Source organism: Panthera tigris, chromosome D2, assembly GCF_018350195.1.
Source record: "Panthera tigris isolate Pti1 chromosome D2, P.tigris_Pti1_mat1.1, whole genome shotgun sequence".
In the NCBI taxonomy this organism is placed as follows: domain Eukaryota; kingdom Metazoa; phylum Chordata; class Mammalia; order Carnivora; family Felidae; genus Panthera; species Panthera tigris.
Genome location: NC_056670.1, coordinates 12,496,834 through 12,518,610, shown reverse-complemented (window position 1 = coordinate 12,518,610; position 21,777 = coordinate 12,496,834). Strand labels below are relative to the sequence as shown.

Below are 21,777 nucleotides of genomic sequence, written 5' to 3'. Positions count from 1 at the left end.
TGTAATTAAAACTACTAGAAATAATAAGAGGTTTTTTTATTTTTAAAAAATTTTTTAAATGTTTATTTTTGAGAGAGAGAGAGAGAGAGAGAGCGAGCGCACAAGCAGGGGAGGGGCAGAGAGAGAGGGAGACACAGAATCCAAAACAGGCTCCAGGCTCTAAGCTGTCAGCACAGCAGGGCTCAAAACTCAGGAACCATGAGATTATGACCTGAGCCGAACACTCAGCTCAATCAACTGAGCCACCCAGGGGCCAAGATGCTAAACTTTATTAGGTTATATTGTACAAATGCATATTACTAATATACGTGCTCTAGAAATCGTGTGAAATTGCTAAAAATCTGGTATGTCCTGGTGTAATGTTATCAGTCCCATTTCCAGTTAATGTCTTAAAATGTTGTAGGTCACAGAAACAACCAAATTTTCTATTATAATTACAATTCTGTTATAATAACTCTCATCAGATGTTGAAACATGGTCATTTTATGTTTTTTGTCACTTACAGATGTTTATTTTACTCTGACGCTTTCGCAAAAGTGCCTCATCATCAGAAAGACAGGGGGAAAGGACTCAACAAATACTCAAGAGTACACGTCTCTGGGAACTTGAAGATTATAAAACTGCACTGGGTACGAATTTCCAGAACTCATGGACAAACTGGATTAAAGCAGGACAAGAATTAATACCATGGGACTGAATGAACTAATGAGGATTATTATTATTTTTTTTTAACAAATTAGTCTTTGAGACATTGCTGGTTCCTTAATGTTTTGGTTTTTTTCAGCTTCAAGGAAAGCATTTTTACTTTTTAATTTTGTAAAGTTTGCCTTTGTAAGTATAATTTTTTTTTTCAACTTTTTTTTTTTATTTATTTTTGGGACAGAGAGAGAGACAGAGCATGAACGGAGGAGGGGCAGAGAGAGAGGGAGACACAGAATCGGAAACAGGCTCCAGGCTCTGAGCCATCAGCCCAGAGCCTGACGCAGGGCTCGAACTCACGGACCGCGAGATCGTGATCTGAGTCGGACGCGACCCAAAGTCAGACACTGAACCGACTGAGCCACCCAGGCGCCCCGTAAGTATAATTTTTTAATGTTAATTTATTTTTGAGAGATGGGGGGGGGGGGGGGGGAGAGAGAGAGAGCACGCGCACATGCGCACGCATGCAAGCGAGGGAGGGGCAGAGGGAGGGAGACAGAGGATCCAAAGCAGCCTCCACTGACAGCAGGGAGCCCGACATGGGGCTCAGAACTCAGAACTCACAAGCTGTGAGATCATGATCTGAGAGGAAGTTGGATGCTCAACCAACTGGACCACCCAGGTGCCCGTACCTTTGTAAGTATACATTAAATATTTACTTTTTATCCCTACTTGGTTCCTCCAGAATGTGGAAACTTAGTATTGTTATTTTCATATCTATATTGATATTTGCATAAGTTCAGTAAGCATCTGTTCTCCCTTGGACACAACGGGAAACATTGGTTATATGACCAAGGCTTCGACTGGTATGTCAGATTTGAGAATGTACGCAGAATCAGATAGGACCAAACAGCTTTGAGAAACTAAAACTGACTTTGCAGAGCCAAAAACAGCACCTTGGAAAAACCAGCCTGGTGTCTTGTTTATAGGGGTCCTGGCAGCCTAACCAGGTAAGGACAGTCACTTCCCAGCAGCCATAGGAATCTCAGGATATCTTGGGGACCTCTTGAAGAGAGAAATTCACCCAAATCTATAGGGATTTCAGGTGAAGTTTGATGGTGAGTCTTTGGCTTGCTTGGCTTCTTAGTCTGGAGAGGCTTTTAAAAGTCCAATCTAAGATTCCTTATGAAAAGTTCCAGCAAAGTGGATTTTTGGAGCCTATACAGTCAATCACTATTCTTGCTGCACTTAACGCAAATAGTCTGGTTAAGTGTAATTTTTCTTTTTTTTTTTTAAACATTTATTTATTTTTGAGACAGAGAGAGACAAAGCATGAGCAGGGGAGGGTCAGAGAGAGAGGGAGACACAGAATCCAAAACAGGCTCCAGGCTCTGAGCTGTCAGCCCAGAGCCCGATGCGGGGCTCAAACTCACAGACCACGAGATCATGACCTGAGCCGAAGTCGGACGCCCAACCGACTGAGCCACCCAGGCGCCCCCAAATGTAATTTTTCAATTTATTTTACAAACAGATTAGTCTGACTATGATTATCTTTGATAGAAATAAGGGTGATTATTTCAGTAGAAACTGATAACACAACCTTGTGGATATCATAATTTTTTTTTAATTTTTATTTATTTTTGAGAGAAAGAGGGAGAGAACAGGGGAGGGGCAGAGAGAGAGGAAGACCTAGGATCCGAAGCAGGCTCTGTACTGACAGCAGTGAGCTCGATGCAGGGCTCGAACTCACGAACCGTTGAGATCACGACCTGAACCAAAGTTGGACGCTTAACCGACTGAGCCACCCTGGCACCCTGTAACCTTGTGGATATCAGATTCTACTCCCGTTCATTTGTGTTCGAGGTTTTGTGATATACCTCTAATTTGGACCAGATTCTTCAAGGTTCCTCAAATCAATTCTTCGAGTTTCCTCAAATGTCTGGCTACAACTCTCCAGACTGACATTTCCAATTTTCTCCTACCCTTCTCATTTGGAATCACTAAGAACAAAGACTGCCCTTGAACCTCCATGTAAGGGACTATACCAGGTCCTCCTCACTACCCAGAGAGGAGTCAACCTTCAGGGACTTGAACCTCAAGTCCACATCTCCCAAATAAAAAGAGTTCCTCGAGATGCTTGGAACGGCACACCAGCTGGAGTTATAAAATTAACATCGACAAGGGAGGCTCCTCCCCAGAAGCAGACAGCATCTCGAGGTGGACGGCCCCTCCCACGGTCACAGATCAAGATCTTCACCTCCACTATGAAGATTTGATTCCTTTTTCCTTTTCACTACTTGCTTTTTCTGTTTATGAATGCATGCAAGGACGATGCTCCCTAACTGTGGCACCTACCTCTGAATCTACTGCTAAAGCAGTAACTGCCCAACACAAATCCTTCCTCCCCAAAATTGTTCTCGATAATAGGACAGCCCTTGATTATCTTTTAGCTGAGCAAGGAGGTGTGTGTGCTATGGCCAGCATCACTTGCTGCACTTAGCTTAAGAAAGTGACTCCTTCAGGGTGCCATTGAAGCACCCTGGGTGGCTCAGTCAGTCAAGCGTCCGACTTCGGCTCAGGTCATGATCTCGCAATCTGTGGGTTCAAGCCCCGTGTCGGGCTCTGTGCTGACAGCTCAGAGCCTGGAGCTTGCTTCGGATTCTGGGTCTCCCTCTCTCTCTGCCCTTCCTCTGCTCACGCTTTGTCTCTCTCTCTCTCTCTCTCTCTCTCTCAAAAATAAATAAATATTAAAGAAAAAAAGTGACTCCTTCAATGGGGTCTTTCTTTGACTTTATTTGATTCTGACTGGTTTGGTTCTTGGATGCCATGGCTCCAAAGAGCACTCTAGACATTGGGAATTATCTTCCTTATAATAATCATAGTAGTCTCCCCAAAACACTGTGTTTTCTCAGAAGCTTTAAATGCATGTTTACGGCCGCTAGCCACCAAGCAGATGATCTTCCTAAGACTAAATCATCAGAAAAGAAACAAAGAGAATAACTGACTTAAGGAATGTGAGCCCAAAGTCATGACCTGCAAATACCCCAGATAGATGCAACAGAAAGGCATACTGACCTATGAATACCACGTGGAGGCCACGGCAAACGGAGGATGAGGCAATAAAACCTGCACGACCTCAAGAGCTGGGAGAAGCATAATGCCTTAAAATCTGATCACATCTCTCAGGCTGAGAGCCTGATCAAAAGGGGAGAATTGCCAGTGGGGCGCTTGGGTGGCTCAGTCAGTTAAACGTCTGGCTCTTGATATCAGCCCAGGTCATAATCTCATGGTTCATGGGTTCGAGCCTCACATCGGGCTCTGTGCTGACAGCACAGAGTCTGCTTGGACTTCTCTCTCTCTTTCTCTCTCTCTGCCCCTCCCCCAACTTGCATGCTCTCTCAAAACAGACGAACAAACTTTTTAAAAAGGGGGAGAATTGTTAAGAACAAAACAAAACAAAAAAACCCACAAGACAACAAGCCCCAGTGGAGTCGCTTATGCTAAGCTCCACATCACCAAACCAAGACTTGACTTAATTACAGTTTCAGCTCTCCCCAAAATGGAATCAGAAACCAGTCAATCAGGAATTGCCTGATCAGCACTAGCTAGGTCGTCTGCCCTCCAGACAGACCCCTACCATCCCGTAAAAGGAAACGGACTGGGTCATAACCAATCCATTTTCTGCCTAGTATAAAAGTTCCTTGTTCCTGCTCCCTTCTGGCTAGGAAAGTCTTCCATTTTGTACAGCTCCTCAGAGCTCATTTCTACCTGCTAGGTATGGATGCGGTCCAATGCCAATTGATTTTTGTTCAAGTAAACTCTTAAAGTTTTTAATATGCCTCAGTTTACCTTCAAACACAGTTCTTACCTTGGGGCCCCAACTCAGGTGCCCTGACTCCCAATGGCACCAGCACATTCCTTGCTGTAGATTATGTGGTGTCTAAAGGGGGTGTCTCTTGATCAGATGGGGTCCCCACGTGTGGGGTGACGATCAGGTAGAAGCCCACCTGAAAACATCCCCCTGAGCGAGAACGAAGGAGACAGAAGTTTACTGAATCCAACACAAGGGCGTGGTGGGCAGGACAGCAGAGGAGAGGTGGTCTGTAAGGAGGCAGTGGGAGGGGGCTGCTCTTAAGGAGGGAAGGCAAGGCGGTATGGTGATGGATGGAATTCTCCCTCTTTTGGTAACTGTGCCTAATTGTTAGTAGCCCCTTGATCAGAGCCGAGGGCCTGTCTGTAGTCAGTCATGTGGTCAGTGTGTCCCTCTCTGCATTCCATTGCTCAAGCCTGTTTGCCTAAATGTGGCCTCCACAGATTACACCACAAAACTCTTATGGACTGAATGTATTCCTGAGAAAGGCTGACTGAATTATTGACAGAGTAATAATAATAATAATAATAATAACAACTGTAATAAATAATGTAATATTATTGTCTATACCACTTCTTTATTGAAACCAGCTACTTTCAGTACATTGACCGATGTAAATATTGCCCTGAAATCTTATTTACAGTTCACACTGGGAAAAAGAAGTTCCTTTAGCAAAGTTAAACTTCAGCTCAGTGTGTTACTAGCACAACTTAATGCCCCCTTTAAAGAACGTATCTAATGCTTAGATTGCTCAGTCGGTTAAGCGTCTGACTCTTGATTTTGATCTCAGCTCAGGTCTTGATTTCAGGATCCTGAGTTCAAGCCCCAAACGGGGCTCCATGCTGGGCGTGTGGAGGGAGGGAGGGAGGGAGGCAGGTAGGGAGGAAGGAAGGAATGAAATATCTAGGGGCGCCAGGCTGGCTCTGTCAGTGGAGTGTGTGACTCTTGATCTCAGGATCGTGAGTTCAATCCCCATGTTGGGTGTAGAGCTTATTTTAAAAAACAAACAAATAAATAAAAATCTAAAAAATAAAGAATGTACCTATTCACCCACTCCAAGGAACACACCAAACAATAGGCTCTTCATCCATTTGCACAGCGCAGAACAAGTCGCTTACATCACAAAACACCCCAGGGTGAAATGCCCAGCACCACATGGCTAACAGCTGGAGCCACTTAACGTACAATTGTTTCAACTCAGCTGACATTATGAAGAGGTAGACAGAGCAACTATTCCCCATTTAAAAAAGCACTTCCTGTTTCATGTTTGTTCCTCTTTGAAGACAGACAGCATGAATCAGTGGAGAAAGTCTAAATGCAGACACCCAATAAATAACATGTTAAATTCCTTACATTCAAATGCATAGGGAAGAAGCTGAAACAACCATCTCTTGAGGCTTAAATGAGCCTAGTAGTGATCCCCAGGGCAGAAGGCAGCCTATGATTGTTGGGGAAAGCCCTCTCCAAAACAGATGTGGTTAAGAATACTGGAGGGTAGGCACAAATAAGAAACAAATGCGGTCGTTTTCCAAATGCAAATTGTTGTAATCAGTTGTACTGAGAAGACAATGAAATTGCATGCAGTTGCAAAAGCAAACTCCATGGGTGGGAGAAAGTGGGAATTTAAGGTAAAATTATTTGGGGTAAAGAATGGAAAGGCAACAAACACAGACTGTCTGCCAACTCAGGAGTCCTTTACTACAGCTGTCCGCAGTATTAAAAATTTAATACGACCATACTTCTTTGCACATACATAAAAAAGACAAGCAAATGGGACATAATTTAGTTTAATGTCATAGAGCCAGTAAGTGATGGAACCAAGATTTGAACTCACATTTGCTGGCATCCATAACCTCTGCTCTTTCTCTTGTATTTGCTGGCTACTTGGGAAGACTTGTGAGCCACAGTGGAAGTTGCAAAGCTTCATGGGATAGCTTCATGGATAAAGACTGGATAGCTAGAAAAAACTAAGAAACTAAAAGGGCCTAAGGAAAGGAAAACTTGATAAAGAAGTCCAGGAAAAAGCCAAGCCCGTAATACAATCGAGGAGGAGGTTGACTGATTTTAAGTCGAGGGCAAAAAAGGGATCTATGGCCTTACCCCCTTCTGTGGTACTTTACAAAGCATTTTTATTCCAGTTACCTGATTAAATCTAGTAAAGCAGGCATTAATATCATCTTCATTCTTCACGTGAGAAAAAATGAGTTTCAGTTTATAGGTCTTGCCTAAGATCACACACTAGGAGTGCCAGAACAAAACTCTTGAGTCCAAATTGCAGACCTTTTCCATTAACCCCACTGAGCCAGAGAAATGGCTCTGGCTTGAATTAGAAATAAAAATAAAAGTCTTCACACATAAAAATAAGGGACAACCTAGGGGTAATAGTTAAGAGATTTGCCAGTGGTTTCAATTTAATCCAGTTAATGTCTAATGGGAGACTTTGGATCAGTTACCCATCTCTTCTGCAGGGAATTTCTACCTGAGATTACCTTCCAATATTTAAAAATGGTCAGGGTCTTTAAATGTTCACTTCTAGTGTGTCTATCAAAAAAGAGGTAGAAATGTGCCTCAGCAGTCCAGAATAGGAGCCAGTCAGGGAAGGGAGAAGGGCTGGTCTAAACTCTCAGTCACTGGGGAGAAGCATGCTCTTCTTTGACACCCTAGAGATCAATATCAGAAGTTTCCCTGTGGCAACTGGAGCCCCAGAAACTCCCCTAATTTGGATTACACCAGCCCCTTAATTTGAACACCAATCCCTTCATTTGAACATTAGAAATGATAAAGAAAGAATTAAGTATCCATCTGCCTTTCCAGAATGGACCATATGTCAATATCATCCCAAAGCCCCAGTTGATGAGGGAAAGCTACTCTTTACAAAGAAGTATGCCGGCTAGTAAGTATACAAAGAATTATAGAGGGGCGCCTGGGTGGCTCAGCCAGCTGAGCATCCGACTCTTGATTTTGGCTCAGGTCATGATCTCAGGGTTGTGAGATCTAGCCCTGTGCCTGCACTGAATGCAGAGCCTGCTTAAGGACTCTCTCTCTCTCTCTCTCTCTCTCTCTCTCTCTCTCCCTCTCTCCTCTCTCTCTCTCTCTCAAAATAAATAAATAAAGGGGAGTCTGGGTGGCTCAGTCGGTTAAGTGTCTGACTTCGGCTCAGGTCATGATCTCACAGTTCATGAGTTCAAGCCCCGCGTCGGGCTCTGTGCTGACAGCTCAGAGCCTGGAGCCTGCTTCAGATTCTGTGTCTCCCTCTCTCTCTCTGCCCCTCCCCCAATCATGCTCTGTCTCTCTGTCTCTCTCTCAAAAATGAATAAACATTAAAAATTTTTTTCATAAATAAATAAATAATATAGAAAGAATGATAGAAAGAAACAAGCAAACCAGAAAACAAACTAAAATACGACTTGGCAACCCTTCATTTAATAGCTGAGTCAGGCAATGATCATCAATGGATGCTAAGCATTAGTTGAAAGGTTGGTGGGAAAGGGGTCCCCTCCATAAGACCAAAGTATCACCCCATAGCTTGCTTGCTGTTCACAAGGGAAAAAAACATGACTTGACAGACATGATTTCGCTGTCATCTCCTTATCAGTAGCAGATAGTACAGCAATAACCCCGTTATCACTTGCCTCCTGATGTTATACAGTATGTCACAACTTCATTCATGAAGGACTCTTGTTAAATAATCTTTAGCCTACTCTATAATAAAAATACAAATATCCTAAATAAAAAAATGAGTAAAGGATTTGGATAAATGTTTCTCCAAAGAATATATATAAATGGCCAATAAGCACATGAAAAGGTGCTCCACATCATTAGCCATTAGGGAAATGCGTATCAAAACCGTAGTGAGATACCACTTGACACCCACTAAGTTGGGTAGAATCACAAAGTCAGATAATAAGAAGTGTTGACAAAAGATGAGAAACTGGAACCCTCCATACATTGCTAGTGGGCAAGTAAAATGGTGCAGCCACGTTGGAAACCAGTTTGATAATTCCCCCAAAATGTTAAACAGTTACCAAGTGACCTAGTGCTGGGAGGAGAAGTTTTCCTCCACCCTTAAAGGTTCTTCTGGCTGGTCTAAGAATTAAATTGACACGAAACAGATTAACAGGAGAAAACCACATTTAGTTTCAAATGTACAGGAACACCACATGCATGGGGCATTCCAAGACTGGAAGGTAAAATGAGGCATATATGTTTATCCTGAGCTAGGGAATGAGATGGAAGAGTAGGGCAATTCACGGGGTGATAAGAGCAGATTTTTCATAATCAGAGGTTTGCCCTGCCACATTGATGGGTCACTCGAGTAAAACTTATCTCTGATAAAAACTCTCATCCTGGGAAAAACCCCCAACTGACATTCATTAGGTAGTTAAGGGAGGTGCAAATGTTTTCAGCCCACTAGGTCTTGATCACTTTCAGCGCAAAATAACCCACATGCTCAAGTGGCATACTTTATGGAGACTTCTTTTGAACCCCTTCACTTGCAATTCCAGATCTCACGACAGATTCAGGAGAACTGAAAGCAGATGTCCACACACAAACTTGTACACAAACATTTACAGCAGTATTATTCATAAACAGTCAAAAAAAAAAAACGAAAAACAAAAAAAGAGAAACAATCTGGATGTCCATTAACTTATGAGTGGACAAATAAACAACAATATTAGTCGTGGAAGAATAAAGTACCAATCTATGTTGAGACATGGAGGAACCCTGAAAATGTTATGCCAAGTGAAAAAAGCCAGTAACAAAAGATCACATATAGTATGATTCCACTTGTGTGAAATGTCCACAACAGGTAAATCCATAGAGACAGACAGTAGATTAGTGGTTGCTAAGGATCAGGGATGTAGGGGAGCAGGGAGGAGATGGGATGTGACTGCTAAAAGATATGAGGTTTGTTTTGAGGGGAATCAAAATATTCCATAGTTAGAGGTGATGGTCGCACAATTTCCTGAATATACTAAAAATCACTGAATCGTATACTTTAAAGGGGTGAATTTTATGGTATGTGAATTATATCTCAATAAAGCTGGTATTTAAAAAAATCAAGGAGGTATATAAAATCAGGGGGTAGTTGTATATACACGTATGTTTGTAATTTGTGAATCTCTCTGCAAGGAGATAAAAAAAACAACTCATGAATAGTGATTGTCTCTAGGGAGGGCAGTATGGGGCTGGAGGCCAGGGTGGGAAGATTTCCCTGTTCTCTGTTTTTACAATTTTCTTTTAACCATTCGCATTGTCTTCCTATTTCCAAAATTAATTTTAAAATAAAATTCTACATGCTTTCTAAAGAAAAAAAATTTTAACCTGAATTATTTTTAAGATTGCCAGTTTTCAGAAAATACAGGGATGGAATAACATACATAGAAATGGTCATTACATTACATTACATTACACAGCAATGGTCAAATGCAGAAGGTGGGAAAACAGGCAGTGATTCTTGAATAGGCTGATGACTCAAAAGGGGGAGGTCAAGATTAAAACAGACTACAGAGATGCAGTCAAATGTAATGCTTGTCTTTCTTTAAACCCATCTGAGTAAGTCTAGCTATAAAGGAAAGCTTTGGGAACATTGGACAGCTGTGATATGGACTGGATACAAACGGATAATAGGGAATTATTATTGATTTTGTTATGTATGATAACAGTAGGCTGGCTATATAGGGAAATGCTCTTTTCATTTTAGGAATGGACACTAAAATAGTGATGTAAGTCACAAGGACTGTAATTTACTTTGGATACATCAGCAAAGGGAAATTAACGAAATAAATAGGGAAAACGGCTCACAACTGTTACATTTAGGTAATGTGCCTATGGGTGCTCATGATATTTTCTTCCTTTTATGTGTGTGTTTGAAACATTTATAATTAAAAATTAAATAAAAGAAAAAAATTTACCTGAGGACAAAAGCAGTTTAGAGACTTGCTCTCTAGGGGCTAAGAACCAACTTTTCTCACAAGTAATGCAGTGGTGAGTGGGGTCACACAGGGGCGAGTAGTGCAGGCAGTGGCGGGTAATCTGATCAGTGATGAGTGGGGTCACGCAGGGGTGGGTAGTGCAGTGGCAGGTAATCTAATCAGTGGTGAGTGGGGTCACGCAGGGGTAGGTAGTGCAGTACAATGGCAGGTAATCTGATCAGTGGTGAGTGGGTCACGCAGGGGTGGGTAGTGCAGTGCAGTGGTGGGTAATCTGATCAGTGGTGAGTGGGGTCACGCAGGGGTGGGTAGTGCAGTGCAGTGGTGGGTAATCTGATCAGTGGTGAGTGGGGTCACGCAGGGGTGGGTAGTGCAGTGCAGTGGTGGGTAATCTGATTAGTGGTGAGTGGGGTCACGCAGGGGTGAGTAGTGCAGTGCAGTGGTGGGTAATCTGATTAGTGGTGAGTGGGGTCACGCAGGGGTGGGTAGTGCAGTACAATGGCAGGTAATCTGATCAGTGGTGAGTGGGGTCACGCAGGGGTGGGTAGTGCAGTGCAGTGGTGGGTAATCTGATTAGTGGTGAGTGGGGTCACGCAGGCGTGGGTAATGCAGTGCAGTGGTGGGTAATCTGATTAGTGGTGAGTGGGGTCACGCAGGGGTGGGTAGTGCAGTACAATGGCGGGTAATCTGATCAGTGGTGAGTGGGGTCACGCAGGGGTGGGTAGTGCAGTGGCGGGTAATCTGATCAGTGGTGAGTGGGGTCACGTAGGGGTGGGTAGTGTCATGCCCTAGTGAGCTTCATGAGAGTAGAAACCATGTGTGATGCCACTCATCACAGCTGCCCCATAAACCCAGCCCAAAAGTCTATACAGAACAGGGACTGATAAGATACTGTCAAATTGAAGGGGTTTGGGATGAAGGTAGGGTTCGCAGCTGACACCCAAGAAAGAATTCTTGAAGACGTCTTTGGTGCGAAAAGGCGATTGTATTAAAGCATGGGGACAGGACCCATGGGCAGAAAAAGCTGACAGGTAACTGATTATATACCTTCAGGTTGGGAGGGGGTTAGGTAAGTCTCTGAGGTATTTTGGAAGCGACGTTTCCAGGAACTTGAGGCGCTAGGTGCTGTTAGGAAAACGCCATTTATCACCACTTAGTAAAACCTCAGTCATGAGACCCTTCAGATGGATACCAGGGGCCATAAGCTTGGAGTATGATTGCCAGCATACATCTTGGGGGATTTGAGATAAAGGAAGTTTCCAAAGGAATTATTATATGTTAAAGCAGACTCACAGGATCCCGAGGGGTCAGGATAATGTTAAGCCAAGATCCCCTTTTGCCCCAGCAAAGTGTCATCATCAGGGCAGCTGAGCTCCTAGAGGGAGGTCACCCTGCCTGTTTCAAGCACTTGTCTGTGGGCTGTAGGCTGTAAGAGAATTTAATTTTTCATTTGCTTTAGTTTCCCACATCACCATGCAAGCCCTTAAACCCCTTTCCTTTGTTCTTGGGTAGCCAGGAGTCTCCGGGGAATATCACACATATTCCACGTGGGGAGGGAGGGGGCCAGCCTGTATTTTTCCCTCGGCTCGCATAATACTTCCTCATCAAAATGAATAAATGCAGAAAGGAAAGGAAGAACGTGCTGTCTTACATGGCATAGTATAAAGACCGCAGAACTCAAGAGTCGGAAGATCCAAGTTCAAGTTCCAGCTCATACTTATGAACTGAGTGAACCATGACAAGTCCCTTAGCTGCACGTGGCAGTTTCCTCCCCTATGATACAAAGCTCATCCCATGATGCACCTGAGCCACCCTGCAAAGCGGCATGTCTCAAGTGAGCTAGCACAGGAGCAGGCCTCCTTGTTCCCACCTTCCAAATGGGTCTGGAACCCACCGCCCTCATCCACACACCGCCTCTCCTCTGGCCCCTGGCAGCAGGCCTTTCTGGCTCTGAAATTCACTCTCTCTCCTCCACCTTGCCCCCCAAAATCCTCTGGCTGGAAGGCAGCGTAATTTTTTAAAAACTTTTAAAAACCAGACTACTTACAAGGGAAAATGTCAACACACACAGAACAGCGTAACGAACATCCATATACTCATCAATCAGCTCCCACAATTACCAACAGGCTCCACTTTCCGTTTTACCAATTCCTCCCACACATGAGCATATTTTTTTTGAAATCTTTTAAATGAAATCTCAGACATCAAATTATTTCACCTGTCAATATTTCCATATGTATCTCTTCTAGAAGAGCAGTATGTGTCAAAGATGTCCTTTTATGGCCACTTTGTTTCAATCGGGACACGACAAGGTGCTCCCCCTGGCATTTGGTTCACATGTCTCTTAAACCTAATCTTTTAATCTATAGGCTTCTCCCCCTCACGCTTCTTCTTCTCCCGTGCTGTCTTTTCCTTAAAGAAAGTGGGAATCTTTTAGAAATAAATCATGTGACTCATCTTCTTAGAAATGTCTAACGGCATCCCGCTGATGATAAATGCCTAGGGTTCATTCATTCATTCATTCATTCAGTAAATCATAACAGAGCACCCACTATGTGCCACAGGCCACTAGTGGATGGGGGAAATGTGGGTGAATATGGCAGACCCTGCCTTCACAGGGCTCAGACTCTAGTGGAAAAGAGAGCCAACAAACAGGTAAACTAATAAACGAGCAACCTGGTTTTAGGTGGTGATGCATGCCATGATGTAAATAAGACAGCACGCCGAAAAAAAAAAATCACAAATGGGGGTCTGCGTGTGAGCAGAGGCTGCACAACAGGAAGGCGTAGCCACAGAACAGCGGGGCCTTGTGTCCCAGGCAGAGGGAAACCAAGCACCAAGCATGACAAGCTGGCTGTGGTGGGGAGAGAAAGCAAGCTGGTGTGGCTGGAGCCTGGCTGGTGAGAACAGGGTGAGGGAAGGGGGCAGAGACACCTGCTGGACAGGGCCACAGGAGGCTTTGGGAGCGTGATGGGAAGTCTGGATGTCGTGGAGAGCGAGGGAAACCTTTCGAGGGTTTCTGACCTGGGGGTGACAAGGTCTGATATAGCTCTCCAGGGTCTGGGGCCACTGCCCTAGCTCACAGTGCCTTTCATTCCTGTGACATTACACACTCCTTTTCTCTACACTCATGGTCTCATGAACAGTAACGTGCACGGTCCTGCCCACCTGCCATTTTCACAGGCCTCGCCTCTACTCATCCTGTAGTTCCAGCGGGGTTGGGAAGGTTCTCCTGACCCCTCCATCTAGCTCAGGTGCCATCACGGTATCCGGACTTCTCTTTCATAGCACTTGTCACAGGGGCAACTGGTCAATTATGGGTATAATCATTGGTTCAATGTCTGCCTTCCCCAGCAGACTATAAGCTGAGAACAGAAACTGATCTTGTTTCAATATGTATCTCCGAAGCCTAGCACCATGCCTGGCATATTAGGCAATAAACTGTTTGCTGAGTGAATGGATGGCATTATCTTCACATTGCACTGAATTTTATGAGAAAAAACATCCACTGTCTTGAAATAGAAATGCACATATTCAACCCCTGGTCACTCAAAGAATATTAAAAATCTAAGATAAAACGGAGCTCAGAGATAATCTTGTCGAATCTTTTCATTTTAGAAAAAACAAGACCAGAAACAACATGAGGGTGAGAAATGAAGTGATTTGACCTCAGCTGTAAGTTGATCAACAGGGGTACCTGGCTGGCTCAATCGGTAGAGCATGTGACACTTGATCTCAGGGTCATGGGTTCAAGCCCCAAATTGGGTGTAGAGATTACTTAAAAATAAAATCTTAAAAAAAAAAAAGTTGATCACCATAATGACTCAGTTTCATTTTAGTCCCAACTGGAAATTAATAATCTTTTAAGTATTCTATTATTCAACCAGGGCCTCTGCTAGACCATGGGGCACCTTTGGGCAAATCAAATGCAGGTGTCCTTTCCTGAGTGGCCCCAGTCCCAGGCTGAGGTTGAGGGTTTGGTCAGTGGCCTGTGGGATGGGCTCCAGCTCTCACTGCCCCCTTGGTCATGGCCCTTGTGCAGCAAACAACCTGTAGACCCTAGGCGCTGGCCCTGGGCTCAACCAACAGATTCATAAACTTCCCATGTGCCAGTAAGCGTGTCCCTTCTATGGATAACAGCAATGGGAATAGGACCTGATCTCTGGGAGCGGGGCGGGCCACCTCTCGACTAAGGATGGGACCCTGAATGCCCTCCTAGCAAACTGGGGCCACTGCTCTGGGCTGCCACCTCCAAGGAAAGTCATGGGACTATGTTGGACATGGAGAAACACCTATTTAACTTGAAGTTTTCTGTGAAAGAGCTTAAAAGAAATGTCAAACACGATTAAGAAGGAGAGGCTGAGGGCCGCCTGGGTGGCTCAGTCGGTTAAGCGTCCGACTTCGGCTCAGGTCACGATCTCACGGTCTGTGAGTTCGAGCCCGGCATCGGGCTCTGGGCTGATGGCTCAGAGCCTGGAGCCTGCTTCCGATTCTGTGTCTCCCTCTCTCTCTGCCCCTCCCCCATTCATGCTCTGTCTCTCTCTGTCTCAAAAATAAATAAAAATGTTAAAAAAAAAAAAAAAAAAAGGAGAGGCTGAGGGATGCCTGGGTGGCTCAGTCAGTTAAGCATCTGACTCTTGGTTTTGGCTCAGGTCATGATCTCCGGTTTCATGAGGCCGAGCCCTACGTTGGGCTCTGCACTGACAGTGTGGAGCCTCCTTGGGATTCTCTCTCTCTGCCCCTCCCCCTTCTCCTCTCCCTGCGTGTGCCTGCACGCGCGCTCTCTCGCTCTCTCTCTCTCTCTCAAAATAAACTAAAAAAAAAAAAGAAAGGCTGAAAAAGCTGAGAGTAAAAAAAAAAAAAAAAAAAAACCCATTCAGAAGAGCAGCACAAATGTTTTGAGAACACACACTGAAAATGAAATCCACCAAAAGAACCAAGCAATTAATTTCTCGAGCAGGAGTGCTAAGGTTAATGCGGTGGGTGCAAGCGTTCAAACTGTAGGAACAACAGGCAAGAGAACGGAGGCCATGGCCATCTGGTTAAGTGGATGCTAACTGAGGGGTATGAACCTTGACAAGATTTCCGCCCTGATGGACCAACGCCAACACCAATGTGCAATGCTGGATGTTTCATTGCAGCAAATGGTAGGCACAGGAGTAGCACCACTACCCTAACAATACTGCAAACCCAAGTCCATATGCGGCTGCAAGAAATGACCCATGAAGCTGGCCTTAATGTCCACATGCAACCACCACAAGGTCAGATAGGTTCTGCAGATAGGTTGCTTCCCAGGGAACAGGATGAGCTATCACAACCTGGCTCCTGATCAAGAGTAATTTAAAGAACAGGTGCTTCTGTTAATTTCACTTGCTTCTGAAATGTGTTGTGTGTTTATATAGATAAGTTGCACTTCAATTACTCTAAGAAAGCTGTGTATGGCCAGAAAGCTTAAATACTATTTGGATGGAATGCTTTCTCCTGCCTTGCTATACTTCCCAACGCATTAAGAAATACCAGGGAGTTTTCACCTTGACAGATTTGATGATCGGTTATGTGTAAAAGCACAGGGGCATATTTTTGTAGATGCCTTTGACAAAGCTAGCATCAGCTTGTTACATATGAGACCTCTTTTCTCAAAAGTTACATCAACTGTATAGCACCAAAGTACTACAGAATAAAGTGTAGAATAAAGGTTTGGGGCTTTTTCAAAAAAGACACAATCTCTGCTCTCAATGAAGAAGAAAGCCCGCAGTTTTAGAGCACCTTACTACATGATAAGCTGTCTGAATACATTAATTCAGTGAATGTTCACAACTCCATGAGAAAGGCAATGACGTTTCAGTTTTGCAGATGAACAAAATAAGGCTTTCAGAGGTTGGATAACTTACCCAGGGTCCACAATAAGTAAGTGGTAGAACAGAGATTCAAGCCCACACGTATTGGGCTCCAGAGACCCCACTCTTCCCACATTACCTACTGATACTCCCGTTGAACAGATTAAGTTATGTAAACATTTATCAATATACTAAGCTCCAAACCAGACAATATTGGAGTTACAGAAGAGTTCTAAGGACTGAGGGGTGAATGCAGTCTACAAGTACCGGTCAGTTAGGAAGGAGGAAGGGCCTAGAGAATGGGAGAGAATCTGAGAGGTTAAGAGATGGATAAAGTGAAAGAATGAAAGAATGAGTAAAGGGCCAAAGTGAGACATATTCTACTGTCTTAGAAGTGTTAAGACAAAGCTGGAAATGAAGCTAGAGTGCTAGGATGAGGCCCTGAATCCAGGTCAAGGAGTCCAGGGTCCTCTGAAGTCAGAATGGAGGGAGGGCACTAAAGAAATTGAACATCAGGGCACCTGGGTGACTCAGTCGGTTGAGTTTCCGACTCTCGACTTTAGCTCAGGTCCTGATCTCACAACTGGTGAGGTTGAGCTCCTCGTAGGGCTCTGGCTGACAGCATGAAGCCTGCTTGGGATTCTCTCCCTCTCTCTCTCTGCCCCTCCCTCGCTTGAGTGCACAAGCGCTCCCAAGCCCCTTCCCTCTCTCAAAAAAAAAAAAAGAAAGAAAGAAAGAAAAGAAACAACACAGTTGGAAAGTGTCACTGCAACAGGACAAGAAAGATACAGATGCAAGGGCCTTCTGTGAAGGTGAAATGGGGAACTGAGCACCGTGTTACTCAAGCCAATGGGCAACTCTTCAGTCCTGACCTTTTGTGCCCATTTAACCTTGGTGGTTCACTCCCTCCTCCTTGAGACACTTTCCTCATTTGGCTTCCAGGACTCCACTTCCTTTTCATTTCCTCTCAACTCACTGGCCACATCCTGTCAGTCTCCACTGCTGACTCCTCCTCTTTTCCCTGACCAGTGGAGGCTCCCTTGGACCTCTTCTCTATTTGCATATACTCCCCTGCAGGGGTCACTTTAGTTCTGTTTTAAATACCATCTATGGGCCAATGATTCCCAATTTATACCTAAAGCCTAGGCTTCTCTTCTAAATTCCTGACTCACATACCTACTCCATCCCAGACCCTTTACATTAGGTAGTATATCACCTCCTGATATATAATTTACTTACTATGTTTGCTGTTTGTGTTCTTGGTCCCACTCCCCTGCTAGAATGTAAACTCCCTGAAGATAGGATTGTTTTCTTCACTTGCATTTTGAGTGCCCTAAATAGTGCCTGGTACATAGTAGGCACTTGGAAGGTATCTGTGGAATAAATGAATACAAAGAAGGGGTAAGGCAGCCTCAAAACAGTGTAAGAACCCGCATAAGGTACTATGAACAAGGAAAACCAAGTAGTAAAAGTATCCGAGGGGAGGAGGGAGGTGAGTGATTTTCACTTTGCCGCGTGGAATCTGAAGTGACAGACGGGCATTTGGGTGGAAACATCTGGTAGGATTTTGGAATTCTGGGACCAGTGTTTATTATTATTTCTTCGTCTGAAAAGGAGGAGGAGCCGTTTTGAGGATTAAATGACGTGAAACTAGCAGGTCCTCTGACACATGTGGTTATACTCACCCGATACTTTTCCTTCTCAGTGAATGTTCATATTCCTAGCCAAGTGCCCAGGACCGTGCAGACCATCTAGCTCAGACACACATCCCTGTCCATCCACCTTTTACACAGTAGATGCCCCTCGAGTCCTGGGAACGCAGCCCTCCAATGTCGGCCCTCTTTGAGGATTGCCTCCATTGAAAAACTGCTTGGCCCAGGATCACACTTCCTTCCAAGGCAGCCCTTACCCGTGACTGATCGCTGCAAGGACACAGAGGCTGAGCCCTCTCAGGCACACTGGAGGCAGCTCGAGACACCCCACCTCCAGAGCTCCCAGGGAGCTGGCTGAGACCTTTGCTGGCGAATCAGCCTCTGCTCACTTCTTCACCTCCCTGCCTCCATAAGTGTGGAAGTGAGGAGCCCTCCCCCAAGAAATAACCTGCTGGCTAATCTCCATTTCACAGTCAGCTTCCTGGGAACCCTTGGGGGAGGGGCGGGGGGGGGGTGCAGATACAACCAAGAGACCTCCGGGATTCTTTCTCACTGAAATGCAGAGTAAACCCAAATAGACCTGGAAGGTATGGCTTGACAGGAATCGTTTTTTTCAGCAATAGATTTTCTAGGTCTTTAGAATGTAATGTGGTTAGTCTGATGCCACAAGTAAAGGAGGGCAGGAGGTCTCAAATTTAACACAGGGGTTCTGAACTTGGGGCTCATGAATAGAATTCGGTGGGTCTGTTAAGAAGGGAAAAAGAGAGGGGCGCCTGGGTGGCGCAGTCGGTTAAGCCTCCGACTTCAGCCAGGTCACGATCTCGCGGTCCGTGAGTTCGAGCCCCACGTCAGGCTCTGGGCCGATGGCTCGGAGCCTGGAGCCTGTTTCCGATTCTGTGTCTCCCTCTCTCTCTGCCCCTCCCCCGTTCATGCTCTGTCTCTCTCTGTCCCAAAAATAAATTAAAAAAAAAAAAAAACGTTGAAAAAAAAAAGAAGGGAAAAAGAGAAATTTTATTTTTATTTTCAATAAGTCCTAAGCGATATTTTAGCATTTCCTTCCATTATGAATGCAGGCAACAAATCACGGTAGTAGGAACTCTTAATGACCTTGCCACCAATAGGAGTCACTGATATTCCCATTTCACGTTTTAGTCATTGTAGGTGTCCTCAAACACTGTTCACAGTCCTCATGATCTTGAAAGTTCAGTAATTACCTGACCCTCCCCCCCCTTATACCTTATATTTAAAATGGCTAAAAATACACACGTTACTTCATACAATTTCTAATATTTGTATCTGTATTTGAACACAACTGATTTCCTTGGCAATCCTGTGGATGTTATTCTATGTAATTAAAAAATCTTATTCTAAAAAGGGGTCCGACAGGCCTCACCAGACGGCCCAAGGAAGTCAGCCAACAAGGGCAGCACTCTCTGTGGGTGGAGACTTGAAAGGCTCCTTCTTTTTAGGCAAAGCCGACAAGTTCCACGTGGGTGTTGTCCAAGGCACGGTCGGCCCGGGCCGGGCGACGAGCACAGCCATTTCAAGGGCAGGACAGGCTCCCGCCGCTGTTTGCGCTGTTCCCCCCACTTGTGGAATGCGCACAGCTTTATATGAAATCCACATGGTGCGCGGCTGGGGAAGGCGGCGGCACGGAAGGACTTTACCAAGTTGACAGCGTCCCCGGGCCCGGCCAGTTCTGAGAAGGCTCCAGAGAACTAAAGGCCACCTGGGCCCGCTCCCCCTTTGGGGCCCCCCATGGTGACAGTGCTCTGCTACAGGAAACTGGATCATCGGGTCGCCCTGCTTTCCCAGCGCTGAACTCTGGACTGAAACGAGCTCAACTGGAGAGCAGAAACATTGCCAAGACATATCCGGAGTCCACACTCACACATGCAGGCTGTCGGCTAAATTCCCGGGGCAGAGGCCGGGTTTGGCGGTCTTTTCCTGACCCGGCACCTACGGAAGTCCCAGGGCCCGCGCGCCGCCTGCGACCCAGCTCTCGCCTTTGCCCGAGTCCCACCGGACCGGGTCCCGTCCCCAAGGGAACAGGACAATAGCGAGACGCGGACCGACTTCCCGGCGGCGATGCCGCCCACAGCCGCCGGAGAGGAAGCTCCGCCCGGGGTCCCGGGGTCCCGGGGTCGGTAGGGCGCGCGCGGGGCCGCGCAGACGGGACGAGCCCCCCAGACCCGCGTGCTCCTCTGGCGACAGTGGCCAGGCGGCGCGGAGACGTCGGCGGGCCCGGCGGGGGCGGGAGGCCAGGAGACCCAGCGCCGCGCCCCGCGCCCCCGCGCCCAGCGGGTCCCGGTCCCCGCCCACGACGCCCACGTCCGTCCGGCCCCGCGGGCGACCCTGCCAGCCTCGGCCTTCCTTCCGACCCCGGCTCGGCCCCCACGCCCTCCTCCCCGACGGCCCCCTCCGCCTGCCCCGGGTCGCACTCACGTAGACCGAGTTGATGTCGGATTTGTCGAAGAAGCGGAGCGCCCGCCTCAGCTCCAGGGCTGGGGAGACTTGGTCATCCCCAGCCTCCAGCTCCAGGTCCCCGTGTCCCGGGCCGAACGGAAAGAGTTCCTGGCGGCTCAGGCAGCCCCCGGGCCCCGCCAGGAGCAGCTGCAGCAGCAGCGCCCGCGTCCACGCAGCCCCGCTCCGGCGGATCGCGGCCAGCATGTTCCCGAACTGCGGTCCCGCAAACCTAGCGGCTCGGCGGACACGGCCGAGGAAGGCGGAGACGTAACCGGACGCCCCTCCGCAGCCCCTCCACGCCTCCCGCCTGCCTCCCAGCGATCCCACCCCTGGAAATAGGGGAGGGGAACAGGGGAGAGGGAGAGGGCCCCGCCCCGTCCACAGGGCGCGCCGCCGAGGCTGCCCAATGGCCGCGAGGGGGAGGGCGTGGGCGAGGGGCGACACCGAAACCCCCCGGCGGTTCCGGCAGCGTCACCCTCGACCCCTGCGGGGTCTTGGGCGCTGGTGACCCTAGGTTCCCGAAACCAGCCCGGTTGCCTCCGAAGAGCAGAGCTTGGGACTTTGCACCACTGTCCCCGGGTCAGGGCTAAGTGGGAGGGCGGGCTACGTGGAAACGCTCTGGGTTCAGGAACACAGCCCAACCCAGGGCTGCTCGGGGGCGTCCGGAGGTCGGACTCACCGGGTCACGCCCCAGTTAGAGGAGGGGGTAGGTGCTGGGAATTAGCAAGCAGGGACTGGACCAGGAGCATGTTCCTGAATACATCCATCCAGATTTTCAGCGTTATTGAGTGCTGGCGGGATCCTTTGCCTGGTGATGTGGACGTTCGGCCAAACATGGGGACCTACCCGCGAGACAAACTCAAGAGTGTATAAAATAATTCAGTGTCAGGTGGGTGGGGTCCCCAAGTGATAAAGGGCAGTAGGGCCGGAATAATTGCCCAAGGAGAGCTTCCTGGGGGGATTGGGGAGTGGGAACAAACCAGGTCTTCTGGAAGGGATGGAATTTCATGAGGAGGCTGGGGAAGGGACGTTCTGGAACGTGGAGCCGCGAGTGGATTCAAGGCGCCATCCCCCAGTTGAGAATTTGGAAAAGGAAAGTTGAGAATTTGGGAGGAAGGCTTAATACCAAACCTAGAAATGTGAACTCACTCTAACACTCCCAGGACAACCATTGAGAGTTCTTGACAAAGGGAGATTAAGTGGTATCCTGACGAATGGGTTGATCATTAATTTGGCACTGGGTTGAAATAGAGATGGGACATTCAAGGCTGTTGAAAAGGAAAAGGGAGTGGGGGGAGGATGAGAAAGGAAAAGGTGGATATTGAGAAGAATTGAATCTAAGAGGCATTACAATGAAAGAAGGAATGAGACCTGATTTT

At 46.6% G+C, this 21,777-nt stretch overlaps 1 protein-coding gene across 1 annotated transcript in view; it reads right to left on the bottom strand.

Moving 5' to 3' along the window:
• Positions 1 to 21,192, bottom strand: part of NID1 (nidogen 1) — an 85,202-nt gene extending 64,010 nt beyond the window's left edge. Inside the window, exon 1 of the mRNA XM_042960398.1 lies at positions 20,378 to 21,192. Coding sequence (XP_042816332.1) covers positions 20,378 to 20,602 — 225 coding nt within the window. The 5' untranslated portion in view covers positions 20,603 to 21,192. The remainder of the gene's footprint in view (positions 1 to 20,377) is intronic.
• Positions 21,193 to 21,777: the final 585 nt, after the last annotated feature.